The sequence below is a fragment of the Strigops habroptila genome, chromosome 4, assembly GCF_004027225.2.
Source record: "Strigops habroptila isolate Jane chromosome 4, bStrHab1.2.pri, whole genome shotgun sequence".
Classification (NCBI taxonomy): domain Eukaryota; kingdom Metazoa; phylum Chordata; class Aves; order Psittaciformes; family Psittacidae; genus Strigops; species Strigops habroptila.
In genome coordinates, this window is record NC_046358.1 from 71,572,537 (window position 1) to 71,592,957 (window position 20,421).

At 39.0% G+C, this 20,421-nt stretch overlaps 1 protein-coding gene across 6 annotated transcripts in view; it reads right to left on the bottom strand.

Moving 5' to 3' along the window:
• CLEC16A (C-type lectin domain containing 16A) overlaps positions 1–20,421 on the bottom strand; it is a 75,149-nt gene that overhangs the window by 32,419 nt on the left and 22,309 nt on the right. For all 6 annotated transcript variants that reach the window (XR_004389894.1, XM_030481638.1, XM_030481637.1 and 3 more), the window contains 8 exons: positions 20,153–20,381; positions 19,382–19,511; positions 15,153–15,253; positions 10,867–10,989; positions 8,782–8,891; positions 8,248–8,292; positions 6,943–6,993; positions 4,880–5,008 (listed from right to left, as the gene is read on the bottom strand). Coding sequence is in view for 5 of the 6 variants with exons in the window: in XM_030481638.1 (XP_030337498.1) it covers positions 4,880–5,008; positions 6,943–6,993; positions 8,248–8,292; positions 8,782–8,891; positions 10,867–10,989; positions 15,153–15,253; positions 19,382–19,511; positions 20,153–20,381 (918 nt within the window). In the remaining variant the exon portion in view is untranslated. The remainder of the gene's footprint in view (positions 1–4,879; positions 5,009–6,942; positions 6,994–8,247; positions 8,293–8,781; positions 8,892–10,866; positions 10,990–15,152; positions 15,254–19,381; positions 19,512–20,152; positions 20,382–20,421) is intronic.

Here is a 20,421-nt window from a genome sequence, read left to right on the forward strand (position 1 = left end):
TTAGGCCCACTGTAGGAGAGAATCAGGTTCGAGACCATCTTAAGAACCTGAATGTGCACAAGTCCATGGGACCTGATGAAATCCATCTGCGGGTCCTGAAGGAGCTGGCGAATGAAGTTGCTAAACCACTGTCCATCATATTTGAAAAATCGTGGCAGTCAGGTGAAGTTCCTGATGACTGGAAGGAGGGTAATATAACCCCCATTTTCAAGAAGGGGAAGGTGGAAGACCCAGGGAACTACAGACCAGTCAGCCTCACCTCTGTGCCTGGCAAAATCTTGGAGCAGATTCTCCTGGAAAACATGTGTGGGCACATGAAAAACAATGAGGTGGTTGGTGACAGCCAACATGGCTTCACTAAGGGGAAATCCTGCCTGACCAATTTGGTGGCCTTCTATGATGGAGCCACGGAACTGATGGACAGGGACAGAGCAGTTGACGTCATCTACCTGGACTTGTGTAAAGCATTCGACACTGTCCTGCATGACATCCTTGTCTCTAAATTGGAGAGACATCAATTTGATAGATGGACCACTATGAAGTTCAACCAAGCCAAGTACAAGGTCCTACACCTGGGCCGGGACAATCCCAGGCACAGCTACAGGTTGGGCAGAGAAGAGATTCAGAGCAGCCCTGCAGAAAAGGACTTGGGGGTGTTGGTTGACGAGAAGCTTAACATGAGCCGGCAGCGTGCGCTTGCAGCCCAGAAAGCCAACCGTATCCTGGGCTGCATCAAAAGGAGTGTGACCAGCAGGTCAAAGGAGGTGATCCTGCCCCTCTACTCTGCTCTCGTGAGACCTCACTTGGAGTACTGCGTACAGTTCTGGTGTCCTCAACATAAAAAGGACATGGAGCTGTTGGAGCGAGTCCACAGGAGGGCCACGAGGATGATAAGGGGGCTGGAGCACCTCCCGTATGAAGACAGGCTGAGAGAGTTGGGGCTGTTCAGCCTGGAGAAGAGAAGGCTGTGTGGAGACCTCATAGCAGCCTTCCAGTATCTGAAGGGGGTCTATAGGGATGCTGGGGAGGGACTCTTCCTTAGGGACTGTAGTGGTAGGACAAGGGGTAATGGCTTCAAACTTAAACAGGGGAAGTTTAGATTAGATATAAGGAAGAAGTTCTTTACTGTGAGGGTGGTGAAGCACTGGAATGGGTTGCCCAGGGAGGTTGTGGATGCTCCATTCCTGGCGGTGTTCAAGGCCAGGTTGGACGGAGCCTTGGACCACGTGGTTTAGTGCAAGGTGTCCCTGCCCATGGCAGGGGGGTTGGAACTAGATGATCTTAAGGTCCTTTCCAACCCTTACTATTCTATCATTCTATGATTCTATGATTATTTGAAGACTGATTGTATTTACATGTACACTACAGACAACCATACAACCAACCTTCAGAGACTCTCACAATTTGAACTTTAAACAGTAATAGGTTTTCTGTCTGAGTCTAGCCAAGATGTCTACAAATTTCAGAGAAAACTGGGGATTTATGAGTTTTAATTTGCTGTGTTCATCAAAACTAACCATCTGCAATACAGCATTCTTGGAGAACTTAATCTACATTCTCAGAAGGTCTATATGAGGGCAAAGCATTCTAAAAGATGCACCAGCCCCAAGAAACTTTCAACAGCTGCTGTGAGAAATTAATATTCTTGGTTTGATTTAGAAATCAATGACAAATAGTATGCAAAGACCAGATAAAGTGCCAAAAAAGTGTCATCATTTTATTAGCCACATTTTGAAAAGCACCATTTATAATCCTCTTCCCCTACAAGAACTGTATTTTCAGTATAGCAAATAAAAAAAAAAAAAAATCATTTTTTATTACTTCTGGTGTTTTGGTTTTAAAACAGTTTCTATGTAGTAATTCCATGACATAGTGTAAATTAACTGCTTCCTTACAGTAAAAGCACTGAATTCATGGAACAGCTGCAGTGCCCAGGAACCCCCAGAATGCAGGAAGTATTAGGAAAAACAAATCTAAACTGGTTTAAGGCAAAACCTTTCAGCCTTGTATTTTTAAAATCAACAGAACTGTGGCTCCTGTGAAGCAGAAATGAATGCTTGGTGGTTCATATCATACTGCTGGTGCTTTCAGAAACTTCTGACAGAACAGAGATGAAGAGAGGGAAGCCATGTATCTGGCTCTTCCATGAACTGTCCCAGAGCAGACCAATCTGGTACACTGTTGAAACCCAACAGGGCAAAATGATGATTCCAAGCAGAGAATGTCAAGGGTACCTAACAAACCCACAATATTAACACTGCCTTATGAATAAGAGCAGAGTCACTTCTTCATGGTAGATGATCTCTCCCATTTAGGCAGACTGCATTCTAATATATTGTGCATTTACTGAAAGTAAATAGGATCACTTACTATAAAGCAGTTTTACGACCAGATGTTTCAAGAAGAATTCATAGTTTTGGGTTTAAAAGTTTCCAAATTCAATCAAGAAAAGCAACATCCTTGCATATTTGGTAACTCAAAGTAGTCAAATCCACCAGGGGTTTAAGAAATCAGAGGACAGCCATCACTCAGCCTGCTTTCACTTATTTAGCCCTCAATCCTCTTCCCCTCCTACACAGAGCATTAGTTTTCCTCACACTGCCTATAAAAGTAATGTCACTCATCTCCAAACATGTAATCGTATTTACTAGAAGAGCAGGAAAGAAAATTGGAATTTTTCTTTGCAAGAAAAAAAATAATCAAGAACATTAGATGAAAAGGAAACTACATTGTGCTTCTTGCAATACTGGCAGCCCTTGCTTTGCTAGCAGCATCAATATAAACCCAAAAGCATGTGATTTGTGACTTCCTACAGAAGTTTATTAGATCTCAATAAAACAGCAGAGCAGTGGCCTAGAATTTCTTTCAGTTGACTTCTGTTTTCTTCGTTAAGTAGGAACAAACATGAATTGCTATCTACAGTAAAGAACTATGCATTATCATGAGGTATACCCTGAACTGATTCCTTCATTCATATACATACCATGGGCAAAGAAATAGTAATTTGAAGGAAAACCTTCCAGTATCTTCCTACATTCCCATGAACTAGCATTCTCACAGGTAGTTCAAAACTTTCTCTCAAAGCCTTTGCTATGTACACCAAGGTGCAGAGGTGCATGGCCCATACTGTTTATGGCTTCCCAAATCAGCATGTAAATGAATTTGCATTATTCTAGGTGACTGGTAGCAACACCATCTTTAGGACTATAGAAATCAGAAGGAAGAGATGCAACCAACAAGCAGTAACAAGACTACCGACAATTCAAAGAGCATCTGATTCTGGGTAGAAGGCTCAATCAAGCAGCAGTAGCTGATTTCAGAAAGCAGCCTAGCAACTTCTGGTCATTTTAATGTTTTAAGTCAGAGGGGCTGGCTGTCCGGATTTTGGACATGTGCCTTTGATAACTCGAGAGTTCTGATTTCTGAGAGTTCCTGCTAAAGTTAAGAGCAAAAGAAATGCCACTTAGAGGGACTTCCTATAGCAAAAGAAGTGAGAACCTTAAAGGATCTGATCACTAACAGCTAAGAATGCATGATATAATCAAAGTATGTGACTTTTTTGCTTGCTAGTGAAATAAAGCTTTTTTAGAATCATGCCATGGGATGCTCTGAATTGAATCACTATCCATTTGAACCTGTCAGCAAAAAGTACTTCCAGCAGGTTAAGTGGCAGCAGCAATGTCACAACATACACCCGAAGTTCAGCATATTGCTATGGCAATTCAGCCTAAGAGAGGTAGCCTACCAGGAAAAATGTAGCACAGGAATTCTAACAAACTCTAAAACTTCTAGAGCAATGCAATCAGGGGAAGGAGGACCAGAACAAGGAAGCATTCTGGGAGTTCTTGCTGATGAGAAAGACCCTTCGATCCCAAAGGATTTACAGGAATATTTATATTGATTTCTGAATTTTCACCAACAGAAGTTAAGCTACTCCTGATTTGGTGTATGAAAAACCATGGAGCAATCAGTTTCTATTAACACATTTCTAAGTATCATTCTGTTCAATGTCTCAGGGAAAATTCTAGGAAACATTTTTGCTTTCTAAGAACAATACTTTTCAAGACAATTCACTTGAAATTTTATCAAACTTTATCAAACTTACTGTGATAACAGAAGTTTCATGGCTTATAAGAAGTAATTATAGCAAAAGTTTTCTGAAGATTCCTGGAAATACGTTTTTTCTTCAGGAGCACTTGAATATACTTTATATAGACATGCAAGTGCAAAGCTACCCAAAGAACAGCACTTTTCAAATGACAATGTTGCGCAATAAGATACCTTAGAGACTTACTGGCACCACAAGGCTTATTACAACACTGCCAGATAAGGGCCAAGAAGGGATTATCCCAAGCATGCTGATAATGATGTTGTTATTCAGGTCAGTTTCACCTCTACAGATTCTATCAGTCACGAAAACAAGTATTTTGCTATTTTCCTCCTCACTCTCAAGACCCCTATCAGGAATTACTTCGGCAAGATGCACTCCTAAGCAGGTTGTTTGGGTTTTTTTATTTTTGCAATATCTAAGAAAGACAAGCAATATGAAGTCAGCCAGCCTTTCAGTGGAGATTCTTACCATAGGAATGAAACACAGACTGAGATAACAGATCACAAAAGGAAACTGCCAACATATGTCATCACAACGCCTTCTTATGTAGTTGTCCACATGGTCTAAAAAATTAAAGCCCCAGAGCAAGAACATATTGAATTGACCAGACACAAGAAATTGTAGAGAAAAAGTTTTTTCACTGTGACGGGTAAATATTATATACTCTACACACAGACCTGTCTTCATCAAGTCTTTATGGTTTTATGGATGAAGCTTTTAAACAAGAAGTTTTCAAGAAAAAAATGTAAGAAAAATAGTCTGACTCACTCTTCGTGTTCTTTCTACATCTCCACAAGGCAATCTTTTCACAAAATCAATACCAGTCAGTGGTGTCCCCGTTGGAGGCAATAAGATTGAGGCATCCATCATCAAATACTCTACATTCATGGGTTTAATCTATAAAAATATTTTAACATTGATTACTATACAGAACAATAAGCATCTGCATCTTTACTTTCAAATACAACTCACAGTTGCATATTTTAAGAGGAAGGAATTGTTACAGAGTGCCAAGATTTTATTTTAATACCCTTTATCTTATTTTGAGCTCCTTAAACGCAACCTCTATTTTATTTGCTTATCATTCCCTAACACACTGTTGAAGTTTCCATACTGAAAAGAAGCCATGGGAAAATAACTCTGAAAGATTACAGAAGAAAAGCTATTTCATGAATACTAAAAACCAAAGCCTGTCACATTCTTGCAACTTCAATCACAAGGAAGTTTCCTATATCCTTTTCTCTCCAAAAGAACTCTCCAATATTAAGTAATGCAGGAACTTTCACACTAGACAATTCCCTTCAACTGTGCCACTAACAGAGTCTCTCCTTTATATGTCTGCCTATTTCCATGAATAAATGGTGTCTAAAATATCTATGCTTCTATACCTTTGGGCAATTTCATCCAAGTCTTATTACATATACATGCACTGGAGACATGAGATTCTTTTTGTCAGGAAGCCAGCTGGAATGGCAAAAACATACAAAAGCCCTTTGCACAGCTTGTACGATATCATGCCCGAAAGACAAATGCAGTCATGCAGTCATGTGGGCATTCCAAAATAGCCAACTGTAACTGTAAGCATTCCTGGCCACTTTTCCATGGTCACATACCATAAAAGTAGCAGACTGAAACAAGGTCCAGAATTTTCACAGTGCAGTTTTAACTGCTGCCTTGCACACATAAAGACTTAAAAATAGTTTTTAGCCAATTTTTCTGATCTCAGAAAAATTCATCTTCAGTGTCTAAACCACTGCATTAACAAATTCAATAATGTATAGAAAGATATAGAAGCCTAGAAGCCTACATAGACAATTGTCCTGGTTTCAGCTGGAATAAAGCTAATTTTCTCCCTAGTAGCTGCATTCTGGCTTTAGTTTGAGAACAGCATTGATGGTTTAGTTGGTGCTAAGTCATGCTTACACCAAGTCAGGGACTTTTCAGTCTCATGCTCTGCCAGAGAGGAGGGACACAAGAAGCCAGGAGGGAGCAGAGACAGGACACCTGACCTGAACTAGCCAAAGGAGTATTCAATAGCAAACCATGCCCAGTATAGAAACTGGGGGGAGTGAGCCAAGAGGGACCGATGGCTGCTCAAGGACAGGCTGGGTATCAGTCAACAGGTGATAAGCAACTGTGCTGTGCATCACCTGGGTTTTCCTTTTTTATTTGTTTTACTGCTATTTCCTTTTCCTATCATTATCATTGTTATTATTATATTTTACTTTATTTCTATTATTAAACTGTTCTTATCTCAACCCACAGGTTTCTACCTTTTCTTACATTTCTCCTACCTATCCCATGGGAAGGGGGGGGCGTTGAGTGACTTCATGGTATTTAGTTGCTGGCTAGGGTTAAACCACGACAACAATGAACAAATGAGAACACAGAACTAAAATTTCTAACAAATAAATAACTACTTCAGATGCAATTCACATGTGTGTACACTGGTTTAAACAGTATTTTACATCACAAAGGTGAAGAATGTTAAAAAAAGGAAACTGAAAGCAAGATATAGGAAGATTTTCACATTGTTTAATACCTAGAAAAAAAAAATAATCCAATGTCTCATTTCCCAGGATAATTTTTATATAATCACTTTCTGAAAGCAATGGGCTTTTATTAAATAAAGAGCTGTAAAATTTCACAGAAACGAGTCATGTAAGTGTAGAGACAACTCCTCAGAGACAAAAAAGCCACCCACATTTTGTTATTCTAGTCCCAGAAATAAGGATATCAGCACTGTCAGTAGTTAGCAGTAAGTACTGGTACTTGCTGCTGTTCGGTATCTGGGTTTGAGGATTTGGCAGGGTGGAAGGGGTGTCACTTACTGTCATGCTCCGGTATTCATCTTCAAACATATCCAGAAAAATTTCTTCTCCCTTTCAAAAAGAAGGATAGGGACAGACCATGAATCCTTACAAACACGGAGCCATGTTTGTTTTGTTTCATCACGTATTGCATGTTCCAGTGCCACCACCGACTGCAGGGCACAGCTGAGCCCCTCAGCAACAGTCATGGCACCTCTGGGACAACACATTTGGGAAAGGGAGAGAGATTCCTGCGCAGCTGCAGAGAGGGCCATGGTGGGGCAGGTGGGTATGCCCTGAAGGAACTGCTGTCGTGGAGGACCCACACTGAAGCAGGTTTCTTTCCTGAAGGACTGCAGCCCATGGAGGAGAGAACCCACACTGGGGAAGGGGAAAAGAGTGAGGAGGAAGAAGGGCCAGACATGAACTGCTATGGACTGACCCCAAACCCTTCTTTCCCACCCCACTGCACCACTCAGCAGGGGGAGAAGGCAGAAGAGTCAGGAATGAAGGAGCAAAGTTGAGCCAGGGAAAATGGAGGGGTGGGGCGAAGGTTTTAATTTGTCTTTGTTTCTGACTATCTAAATTTATTTTAATTGGCAGTAAATTAATTTTCACCAAGTTGGTTCTGTTTTGCCCACGATGGTACTGAAAAGCGATCTCCCTGTTTTTATCTCGACCGTAAGACTTTTTCATCCTACATTCTCCCTCCATCCTCTTGAGGAGGAGGAGTGAGAGAGCAGCTAGGTGGATGTCCTGCAGCCAGCCAAGGTCAACCCACCACCTCAAGTTACCTATTGTATGTAAGCCACATTGAGAAGACATTTTTCAAGAGAATTCTAACAAAAATACAAAGAGGCTTTAGACACTTGAAATCCATCATGGATTTACCACAGAAGTTAAGGCCTGGGGGTGCAGAGGCCTCCAGTGAGAAGATTAAGTAAAATTTTAGATCATAATTTCAGATGAGATATGAATAAAAAGCAATGCCAAAAAGAAACACATTCTGTCTTAGAAATGTTCTAATAGTGTGGCTCTGTTCCATGAAATACATAAAATACATGGCAGTTACAGCAAAAGCACGTGGCTGCTAACTTGACCTCCAGTACAAGCCCTGTGAGACTTTGTGACATTACGTCAGTGTGGTATGGAAATGGCATGAAAGCAGAGGAATCCTCCAAAACCACTTTCTTCTCTTATCACAGATATGGAGCACCCATCTGAGAAAGTGCTGCCTTGGGCACTCTGGAGAGATTGGGATGCAGACTTGCTTCTAATTCCACATTATGTAAAGGATCTTTTTCTTGCAGCATTTTGCATATATACCTTATAGAAACGACGAAGGAGATGAACGCTTTCCTCCCTTGCACCCTAGGAAAAACAAAATAACTGTGGTTCAGGGAGTAAATACACCATTTACTCAAAAGTCACATTTAACCAAAAAACACCCAAAAACCTCATACATAAGAGACTGTCTATTAATATCCCAATACTCATAGCCTTGAGCCCAGAATTTGATAGAACACAGTTCTTGCACTTACAAAAATACAGTTTATGTGAGATTGTTAGTTTCAAAAGTACTTCATATCATTCAGATGGATGACATACAGATTTCAGAGAGAAATGTCAACATAACCTTGCTAGAGAAGTTAAGAAAGATAACAGCAAAGCTGAGAACACAATACAGGGTATTGATTCTCTATGTTCACTGCACAGAGCCACCAATGGAAAGCTGTTCTAGAAGCTCAAATTTCACATTGAAGTTTATTGCAATCAGAAGTTAAACAAATATATTCAACTATAGTATAAGACTCAAAGACAAGTGATGCTGTGACTGGTAATGTGAAAGAAAATACTTACCTCAAGGCAAGCAAGGTGAACATCTTTTATGATGCTGCTGTTCCTAGAGAACACAAGCTGCTTCAGCAACAGGCAGCCAAGTTCTAAAGTTGCCAAACGGATTTTTCCATCTATGAAAAGAAAATTTCAATGTACAAAATAGCAGCAGTCCAAGTATTGCTTTTCTCATTACAATTCTTAAATGTTTCTGCTCTTCTCCGCAACTGTCATAAACTTTGCTCCTCTGTCATACACACCCTACCTGACAAGGATGAGTGCTGATGTTGGCTTACAATTTTGATAGTTATTAAAAAATACCTCAAAACTGGAAGAGTAATTCAAAGCAGAAGAAAATGTAAAGCAGAACTGTGCAATAGGAAGGCAATAAAGATTAATACTATTAGAAAAGAAGCCAAAAACAATGCCTTTATCAATCTGAATAGGGAGAATTGAATTACCCTAAAATTACAAAAGACTCACAGGTTTGGCATGGATAAAGTTACAGGATGAAAGGAAGTTGTGTATATAGCATACTAATAATGCATAGCTTTTCCTTAAAAAATGTCCAAATTTCAAATACAGCCTGAAATCTAGAGAAGTCAGAGTGAAAGAATGCATTGAGATTTTAAGCTTATATTTCAGAAGGATTAATATATATACAATCCTTAGGATATATATTTTATATATATAAGAAATGTACAGTCTGAGCTCAGTGATCAATACGAAAGAGACAGACAGACATCTTAGCTTTTGACCCCAACTCCATCTACTATTTTACAAATTAGCAGCATGCTGCCAGAAACTAGACAAAGGTCAGTATCCCCAAAAAGCAGAGAATAGGAAATGTTCTACACAGCATTTAGCAAGCTTACTAAAACCGCACTATTTCCACCCCTCCCCAGAAGTGCTTTTGTTTAAATAAATTCATTTCCTCATCTTGTACTCTTTCCATCTGCAGTATGTCCAAACTCTTTACACATAAACATGCTTTTAATCTGTGACTGGCACATCAGCTCAAGTTAATACTCTGTAGATCAGTCAAATAACCATTAGATTTTACCCTGTAGACAATCAGGAATTTGATAGGGTGTCAGTTTCGGGGGAAAACCACTTCTACTCATTTGAAGTTTTAAGAGGGGAAGTGAAGGGAGAAGAGCTGTGGCTTAAACAACAATCATGTTTCCATGGAATAGGTCACTAAGCCTTATCCCTCATTTCACAAAAAAATAGAACTAAGGGAAAAACCCCAGGTTTTCTGCAGAACAGTTCAGAAACTGGAAATACAAGGAAAAAAAAACCAAACAAAAAATCATGGTAAAATTTGCTATCACCTCTAGAGACAAAGGATGCTATAAGTAAAGGCTACCATACGGTTTTCAAGACTACTGGTCCACTGGAATTACTTTCACAAGCAAAGGTGCCACAGATCATATATCCAGGATGCTGAATCACAGGATGGTTTGGGTTGGAAGGGACCTTAAAGCTCATTCAGTTCCCAGCCCCTGCCATGGGCAGGGACACCTTCCACTAGAGCAGGTTGCTCCAAGCCCTGTCCCGCCTGGCCTTGAACACTGCCAGGGATGGGGCAGCCACAGCTTCTCTGGGCAATCTGTGCCAGAACCTCAGCACCCTCACATTTATCATTTTCTATTAATTCTGCCTATTTCTCAAAAGCACGTACACTTTGTCCTGATTTCAGGACTTTGTCCTGAGTTGCCAACTGAGATTAAACTTGATGCATTTGCACCACTCTCCCCAGGCACTGGGAGGTCTGAAGCTGAGGGGAGGGCCTCAGGAGACCACAACTGTCCCTGCTAGATGGTTGTGAAATCACTATACACCTCAACACTTTTCTTTATTCAAAACCACACAAAGTAGGAATTAAGACAACAAAACCATGTAGAGTTCTGGGTATGAAAACAACTATTCAGCAGAAATCCAGAGTTCCTGGTTCCTCAACAACCAAGAAAAACCTGATTGCTGTCTCTCACAGACCTTGTCTATTTATTGTCCATGGAAGAGATGCAAAACAGACGCTTCCCCCTCCAAAGACAAGAGGGTAGGGAGCAACATTTTTTTATTACTTCCCCCCCCGCCTCCACAAACCTGGTTGTGCAGCATAATTCATTATCCTGATGAGCCCTTCTGCAAGCACATGATTATATGAATTTCTCTCTTCAGCATGTTGAGCTGGAAGTTGAATTCTCTCCAGCTTGACTGGGTCAATTCCTTTGTGGGAGATGAAGGAAGAAAGGTAAATGAGGAAACGGGTATGCCTTGAGGTAAGTATTTAATAGACTGCAGCAGTTTTCTCAGAAGCAGCAATACAAAACTGGGCAATTTAGTTTTGAACAACAGAAAGACTAAACACATTGATGTATCACTGAAAAATCTCAGTCTTAAATGGAGCCTGCTTGGTGAAGACACTCAAATCCCAGGTGGTTGGTGACATCCAAGCCATTTTGCTGCATGTGGAATTCTCAGACTATTTGTTTGCATCTAAAACAAAGCCAAGTCATATATCTGAAGAGCATAATGGCTACAGGGGAAAAGATAGAAGTCCGATTTGAAATCCTGCTTTGAGAATATATGTTTTAAAAAAATAGGAATTCTATTTAGTAACTAGTAGCCTCTTATTTACTACCCTCCCCAACAGATTCTCACTGATTTGTACAAGGAAACAAAGCCCATCTTTCTTCAATTTGTTCCTCTAAAATGGCAAAGTTATTTCTCAGAATAGACTGGTTACTGTAAGGACTCTTAAAAATAAACAGTTATGGACTGCTGAGGATCTCCCTGTCCTTGTTCTAAAGAATGGTAATAACTCCATAAAATAGAAGATTACTATCTTGGAGTTTATAGTTTCTTCCAAACCTGAACTTGTAGTTAACTCTATATAACAATACCATTCATGGTATCCGAATTATTTCTTCACTAAGCAAGGTCTGTTTGAAGATTAATGACAGTGATACAAATGTTCTCTGTCATGATGAGACTAAAGAAAGGGGGGCGGGAGGGGAAGCATTTAAGGAACAAGGGCAATCAGAGTGCTACTGTTCACAAGAATCTAACAGTTTAGTGAACTGTTAAGAAACAGTTTTCCTTCTGGGAAGAAAAGCTGCTTATAAGTAACATTTCTTAGAGAATATCTATATGCAGATTAAATTCTCACAGAAGGACACAGTCATTAACCAGCAGAAAACCATTAAGGAGACTAAGAAAACATGGGGAGGAATAAGGCAGGACCAGACAGGTACTCAACAAAGTGGCCAAATTGAAATCACGGTGAAAGAATTCATATTCAGCATCTTTCATTTGGTTGTCTGCCTGCCAAGGACTCCGAGTTCTGCATTCTTGAGATACAGCACATGCTCTAGCAACATATATGAAGGGTTCCTTCTGGGATTAAAGATCTCTCAGATCCAAGAGGTACACGCATGCACCTAAATAGACATGTTACAAATTGTGATTCTTTTTTTCTGTTCACACAGATATTTCTTGCTGGTGAAGACCAAGCATATTTTCTTTAAACTTATTCAAGAACATGGTGCAAAATGCAGACTCAGTATCCAAATGGAAGGAGTCATGATCAAAATCCTCAAAAAGGTGTCTACATTTAGTGACCAAGACTGAGAAGACCGCTCCCTTAGAAGCAAGTCCCAAATCAAAGTTCTTGGTTAAGCTACGGCAACTCAGTGCTTTTTCAAATGTGTTCTGTTGTAGCCTTCACCACAGTTTCAGAGTGAGCAGGGCTGGGGAGAATGGTGAAATTCAAACTGATCAGCCAGGGAATCAGAAACAGACCTGAAACAGCTAATATACTGAAAAAGAAAACCGCAACTCTTTTCCTGTGCTGTAGAGAGGACAAGTTTGTATTGCATTCAGTCACAAGAAACCAAGCTAAATTTCAAATTCATTCCCTGTTTGATCTGATTCAAGTGCTCACTAGAGCATTTACCATCTCTGTCAGACAGCAAACAGGTAATCAGATCCTAGACACAAAACTCCTAGAGAGTTACCGCTTCCCGAAACTGGGGAAGCAGCTCTCCATGTTCAGACCTTCACGCCCTTTTGTAAAAGAATAGAGTCATTGAGCCATACCTTGAGAAGGTCTGTCAGCAGACAGATCTCTTGCATTATATTGAATTCACACTGGCTCCAGCTCAATCCTGAGGCACCTCCCACGACTGATATTGAATTTGGGGTAGAAAGGAACAGCTGTACAGCTCCTGAGCTTTTGAAGAACAACATTCTGCTCTTGCATCAAAGAGGGGCACTAAATTAACAGCTTGTAAAACCCCTCCTCTTCAAGACAGAGGCACTGATTCTGTGGCCCCCTAAGGGGGGCACAAGAGGAGTGGGCTCGTGAAAGACAAGACCACCAAACCTGGATGTCATTATCTGTCTAGCATCTAAGACCTAGGGCCAAGGATAAAGGAAGAAGGGAAAATAGCTTCCAAGGAGCACTAGGCTAATGTAAACTATTGACAAAGAAAGCTAATGAGTATAGCCTAAAGAATTTTTCATTTAGAAAGGGCTGATGCAACCACCAAAGAAAGAAGTGTATATTTTGACCTCTTAACACATAACAGATATCTCCAGTTTAGGGCCCGGATACTTTTAGTCTCTTGAAAGTTAGATATTTCACTGCTTGTTGTATTTCTTTTAGTAACCCTGGATATTGGGTGGGAAATAAACAGCACAGAGATTGCTGAAACTAAGCAGTATCTGCTGCATTCCTCACTGTTCACAGAAATACTATAGATGTAAACAAATCATCTTTGAAACAAGAGAGGATGTCAGACTTTTTTCTGGGAACAGGATATTGAAGAGTGACTAATTACACTGAAGGCAAACACAGTGGGCTGAAGGACTATAGACTTAAAAAGAATTCTTAAGAAATACAACCCTTATTCCTTTACAATGACACTGAAAGGCTTCCAGGGACATTCTAAAGCTGCAACAGCTACACCTAATGATTATGGCTATTCACAGCTTCAACTAATGAATTTTAAGCAAAGAGAATAAATTTCTGACATCAGGGTTTTCTAGGACAGTGATGCTCAAAAGTCCCTTGGGAAAAGACGTTTTTTGGAAGAGGTATACTGGTTGTAGGGTGGGCTGGGAAATAAGAGATGCAAGTCAGAGAGGGCTAGAGCATGGCAAGGCTGTGGTGCTATCTCGGGTGATATTAGTTGTGTTATTATCTCTTTTCATAAGAGACTGTGAAAGCCCTGGAATTGTCTGTAAATTACCATCTCTGAGAAGCATTGCTGGAAAAAGATAAAGCCATCAAGAGGATGGAGGAGAGCAGGAGGCCCTTAGCTTAGCTAGTTCCCTCAAGACTCCATTTCCACTCTACCTGCCCATTAGAGGTACCTTAAAGCTAAAATGGTTTCCTTGCCTTCAAGCGTGCCATCACACCTTTGGCTCTTTTGCTAACTTTACTTAGTGCTAAGTTTACTGTAGCAGTTGATTCATTTAAATAACTAGTCTGTCATAGAAACTATACTCAAACTAAAAATAACTTAAATTCTGCTCTCAATTCATGACAGACACGATTATTCCCACGTATGAGCTGTTTACATTACTGTTCCATAAGGAATCTATTTAAAGTGCACAGAAAGATAAACAGCACAAAAGCTAATCCTAAACATCCCTTTGAAAAGGTCACATATTCTCATACTGTCTGAATTCTAATGAAGTACACATTTAACATAGGTTTACTAGTTTATACACATAGTCCAGGCTCCTTGGGAGACTTGCAAGATGTCTTATGGGTTAGAACACTGACAACTTACATAAACTTTCAATCAATTATGGCACAATGGTTGAGGCAGCTGGTGAGGAATTGCACAGTTCAAAAATAATTACTGAAGGACTGCCAAAGCTGGATAGAAATAGGCAGTACATGACTTTCATAATCACATCTGATTCTCAGGCCTTGGGCAATATCTATATACTTAAAGTATATAAAGATTTAATTTTAACATATGGGGGCAAGTTTTAGAACTTTTTATACTTGGCTTACATGTAGCAATCACAGTACATGCAAAGTGGGGAAAAAACTGGATCCCATATATCTGCAGATCGACTATAGAGGGCTTCAACTGAAATTAAGAGATGAAAAATTAAACAAAACAATCCTATTCCACTTCCAAGAAACCTATGGAAGAAAAGTTATCTGATGTTCACAAAGCTTTCTACCAAACCTTTCCTAAAAATCTGATCCTTAGCAACTGTTTTTACTTACAGCTTACTTATTTCTTCCTCCCCATGTAAAGAATTTCTCATCCTTTAAGGCATGCATAAACAGAAGTTACAAACAGATTGTGCCTGTCTAAAACCATGTGCCTCACTGGTTTTCCTTAGAAAAAGCAAACATTGCTTACCTTTGTTGTGTGACATTGCATATAAAAGACAGAGCACAAAGAGGGCATAGTAATCATCTTCAGCACAGTCCAGTGCATTATAGACCATATCGAGAAAAGGCCTGTGGAAAGGAGTAATTTTACAACTGTTCAGAAGAAAAAAAGACATCTCCAGAAAAAAGAGTAACTATCTTGTTCTAAATGTAGCTAATGGAAGAGGCAAAATTACAGTAATGCACATTTGCAGGCATTAAACAAAAATGAACCTGTTTAAGAGTAGTCAGATTATAGCTAAGCCTTGTATTTACACCCTGCCATTAATTCTCATGTTTTAATGGGATTTGTTAGATAATACTTTCCCAAGAAGTGGCTGTTCACATATTTACTAAGTTGTTTGTAGCACATTTTAGCATGTAAGCAAAAGCTTCGTTTAAATGTTTACATAAGTAACTTTAACGAGCTGCTATCACTGTTGCATTAAAAAAACCCTACCTTAAATCTCATGTACTAAAGGGACTTGAAGAAGTTTTTACTATTACAAGAAAGCAGTTTTCACTAGAAGTTTGGAAGAAGCTAGGTTATTCTGAAAGAATCAGTCAAAAACTTTAACTTCAAGCAGTTCTAGGAAGAAAATGAACAGGGATGGAACATTTGAATGGAAAAAAGAAAGGTTTAGGCTGCAAATAAGCTTTTTTTCCCCATGACTTCTAAGCATGTGTGACCTACAACATACATACAGGAAGCCACAAACAGTGGTCACCCTTCAAGTGTAACCTGAACAGACCAGAAAAGTCAAGTAAATCCAGAAGCTGCCTGGACAGCTCAGATATGGCTGAGATTCAACTGACACTAGCACAAGCCTAGTAAAAAAAAAACTTGGCTTCTTGTCTTCAGCTGGCTTGCACCCAGTCAGCTCAGAGCACAAGCAGAAATTAGATTAGTTTTCACAGGTGGTCCAGACAGATAATAATTACAAAAAATAAAAAATCACGGAAGCATAAGAAGAGAGTTTATAACCTTGACTGAAAAGGGAGAATTCCAACTTCTCAAAGAGTTTTTTTAACAGTGAAAAGAAAAAACATCCTTACATTACCTAAATTACATCCAAATAAAATACATTAAAATAGCAACCCAAGTCATAAAACCAAGTACATTTTCCTATCTTCAGACCTAGCAGACAAAAAGCATCCACTTCAAACTTATCGCTGTGGTTAGCGATGGGTCGTTAAGGGCTATCAAAGACCAGAACACAACATACGTATCCCAGACCTGTGGCACCCTGATGGTCACGCTTACTGTATCCCAGTAAGCCACTCAATCAAAGTCACAACAATGTATTTAACACTTCCCCTCAGCTCTTCACACATTTCAACAACACTCTCTTTCATTAAAACAAGGCTATGCCAAGAATAAGAGAACACACTGTTCCTCTGCTCAGTTCACAACATCGCAGTCATATGTTTGGGCATTTCTGAAGCTGAATTACAAGCATCCTCCATGATACAACTGCCACTGAGCTGTGATCCCTCTTTGCCCAAGTTCAGCACAGCTCTATGTACCTACGCCAAATTGCTTAAGTACAGATACTCCTACTGTAGATCTCAAAAGAAAGTAACTATTCATGCAAGGGCAGCCTAAAGAATCAGCAATGTTGAAAATAAACCAAGAGTGCCTTCAGTCTTCCTAAGCATTAAAGAAGCCCTATAAGCCTTATGACATCCTGAAATGGGGTGCTTCACTCATAGCAAAGGGAGTTCAGCTTCAAGGTCTGAAGAAGAAAGAGGACCAAGATATCCAGGTTCAAGATTATTAAAATACAGAAATGCTACAGCACTGGGTCTGTTGTCAGACCAACAACAGATAGTAATTATCCTAAAACCTGACATAAGATGTGAAAGTAATATTTAATTCTATAAAGTCAATGTTTTAGGAGGTCAAAGCTTCAAGAAACATCAGTAGCTGTTCCATTAACACTAATATTACATTGTATTAAGTGATTTCTCTAATGCATTTTTCCTTGTTTTCACCCACATACTACTTAGATTCGTGAAATTACATAATTTTAAGAAAATACGATTACAGCAGTGACCAAAATAATTTACATTCCAGGTACTTCTTCACAGCATCTATCTGCATTGTCAAAGTCTCAACTGAAGTAATTTGAGGCCAGAACGACTGCTAGAATCCCACTCACCAACAGGTCCTCATATAGCCTAAACATAGGAGAGACCCAGAAAAACTTCAGCTGTAAGAAAGTAGCAACAGAAGGTGCAATGTAGCATGAAGATTTTTTCATTCTGGAAAAAACTTTACTACGTAACATATCATAAAAGGAAGTTAACTGAAATTAACTTCAGGCTTTAGGCTTAACTTTAGGCTTAAATTTTCCAGTAGTGAGGCACATCGAAATAAATTACACCAAAAATACTTTAACTTTCTCTTTTATGTTCTTCGCAGTAGCAAAAAGGCTAAGGGAGACTGAAAACTTACCTTTCACAGCTACAGCTTTTTAACTGCAAACACTGATGTTTTCTGGTTTTTCTCAACAACTATTGGACAAATTTTAAAAGCCATTTTTAATATTACAGGCCACATGGCAAGTATTTTCTATTGTATTTCTTCACTCTGTAAGCATTTTCTTCCTTTACTAGCCTTTTACTAGTGACTTGATAGGAGAAACAGGCTAAATGTCATATAAGTATTCTTTAAACCATTTATTCTTGTAGACTGTGTCCACAATTGAAAACTGCAACACTTTAGGAATCACTATCATCATAATCATTAATGATTATTCCAGTTATGGAAGTTTCTCCCACTTCAAGCATGACATAAAAGATGTCCACTACTACACGGCTCACCTTATCCACAAAACTCAGCAACTCCAATCAGTGTAGGAAAGAAGCCACATGCACTTGAGCAAATGTCTTGAGAAATTTAGCTACTGCTTCAAATATTACAATTGGCATATAGAATGAAACAAAATCTAAGCTGCAGCATGTTATCCACCTATATTTCCAAAAACCTATGCACAAAACTAAGGCCAGAAACACCCTACACAAGGTCTATCCTTATTTTAAAAATATCTTTAGCTCTGCACATTCTTTGATGCTGTTTATTTCCAGGAAAGATGCAGGATGCTGACAGATCATATCTGCAGATCAAAAGAGTCCTGAAATGCAGATATTTGCCAAATGCACTGGCATCTCACACATAAGTATTTTGCAATTTTCAACACCTGAGCACCTTAGTCGCTTTAGTATTCAGTGAAGTCATTGCCAATTTCTTTCTAAGAGCCATTTGGCACATATTTTAGTCAAAATATCAATAATCCAGAAAAACGTATTTTAAAGCCAGTTCAAGTCAAGGTTCAATTTCACTTTTACAGCGAAATTGTTATCTTTATTAATGAATGTAATCTAAGCTACGTCAAAGCTATAACGGAGACAGAATGAAATTCTGGGAATACCAGGCAGCATTTCCCAAGTTTAAAAATAAATTGCAAATCCTATTAAACATGTGCATTTCCCCAAGGGACACATTTGCAATTACTTTTGTGTTAGAGATGGCACGTTCAGTTTCTTTCCTTTAGCGTTCTAATAACAAGAGTGCAAAATTCATACTGAGAAAGTGCCTTAGGGGCATTTAATATATCCAAGTTTAAATTTTGAAGTCAGAGCAATTTCTGCTCCCCAAAACACTTAAAAACTGCATTTCCAAAAGTCTTCAATAACCTTAAGATATGCTAATGGACCTTGGAAACTGTTCATATGTTAGTAGGGTTTATCCACAACTACTACTTCTAAAATTCTGCCAAATTCAGCCCTGATCAGAGGAATTATTATTCTTTTTCCCCCCCCTACAGGTGTATACAAAATTGGCAGATGTGACCAAACATGTCATTAAGAAAACTTCTTCTAGCTTAATTTAGAGTTTTAGAAAATTCTGGAATTAAAACATTTGTATTCTGGTTTTATTGTGTTCATATGCTGTAATTTAATTTTACTAACTTAAGGCACTATGACTGCCATAAAGGAAAGCACAAAGGAACAGGACTATTTCCAAAACTGATCAGTAGAGGTCATATCCCATTTTTCTCATCCCATAAGTTGCCTCACTTGTTTGTGATCCTCAAAAATCCCTGTAATTTTAATTGGAAGCAGATCTGAAACTTCCTTTAAGAGAAGTGAGAGAATTAACAGGAGGGCAAGTAAGAAAGAAATCCAGCAAAATACACTGCAGTATCTTTATACCTGTTCCAGTTTGTTATCTCACTCCCAGAGGCAGCTGCACTCTTTTCTTCATCTGTTGTATTCTGTTCTGTCACAGTAGAGATGGGCAATTCTGACAGTTTACACCTCTCCATGATTACCATCTCTATTTCTAAAACCAAACCAAAAAATTTGGGTATTTTTTAACAAACAGCTATGCAAGCTCTTTTGTACTTTCCATTTTGCATTAAAAGTGACTAATGCAATTATATGTTAGAGGTGCAACCATAAACTTGGAAAGGTTAATGAATTCATAGATATAGGCAAAATTTCTTCTCATTAAAATAGTTTGCTTACATTTCTTTAAGGAATTTAACTGCTATAAGAAAATTATGTACATACATAATATATGGAAAGAGAATATATAGATTTTGGCAAATAAACAAGCAACAGCAATCCCCCTCCCCTCCAAACCACAGGAAGAAAACACATGGAACTTCTTTCTGGGAAAAAAAATTCTCTGTGAAAATGCTGGTGAGATTGGGGCATGGGTGGCCATCAAGTTCCATAGAGGGTGCAAACAGGTCTCTACGATGACAGCAAACAGGTTACCTGGTCCCGAGTACTTCATTCCTATTGGCTTTAAGCAAAAATATTAGGATAAACTCTAGCTTTTGCTTAAGAATTTGGACAATGATGACTACTAAATGTTCCTGTTTAAACAATAGATCACGTCATATTTTCTTCAAAGCATGGTGGGCAACAAATCATCAGTATCCAAATTGTGTCATTTTAATTTGCTGTTATACTCACCTTCATTTTCACTGCTTGTTCGGATGCCCTTTGAACTCGCTTCTCTATCTTTAGTTTTATCTAGGTCATCTTGGTTATCTTCAGATCCTCTCTCCTCTTCATCTTCTTCACCAACATTTTTATAGTTGGGTCTTTTCTGCACTCTCTTCTTCCCCTTCTGTTTGTTAATTTCAAGAGACCTCTCAAGTGTTTCTGTTGGTTTTATGAAACATCTGATACTTGACTTTGCCTGTAAATTTGAAGAGTTTACACTGAGTTACGGCAAGACA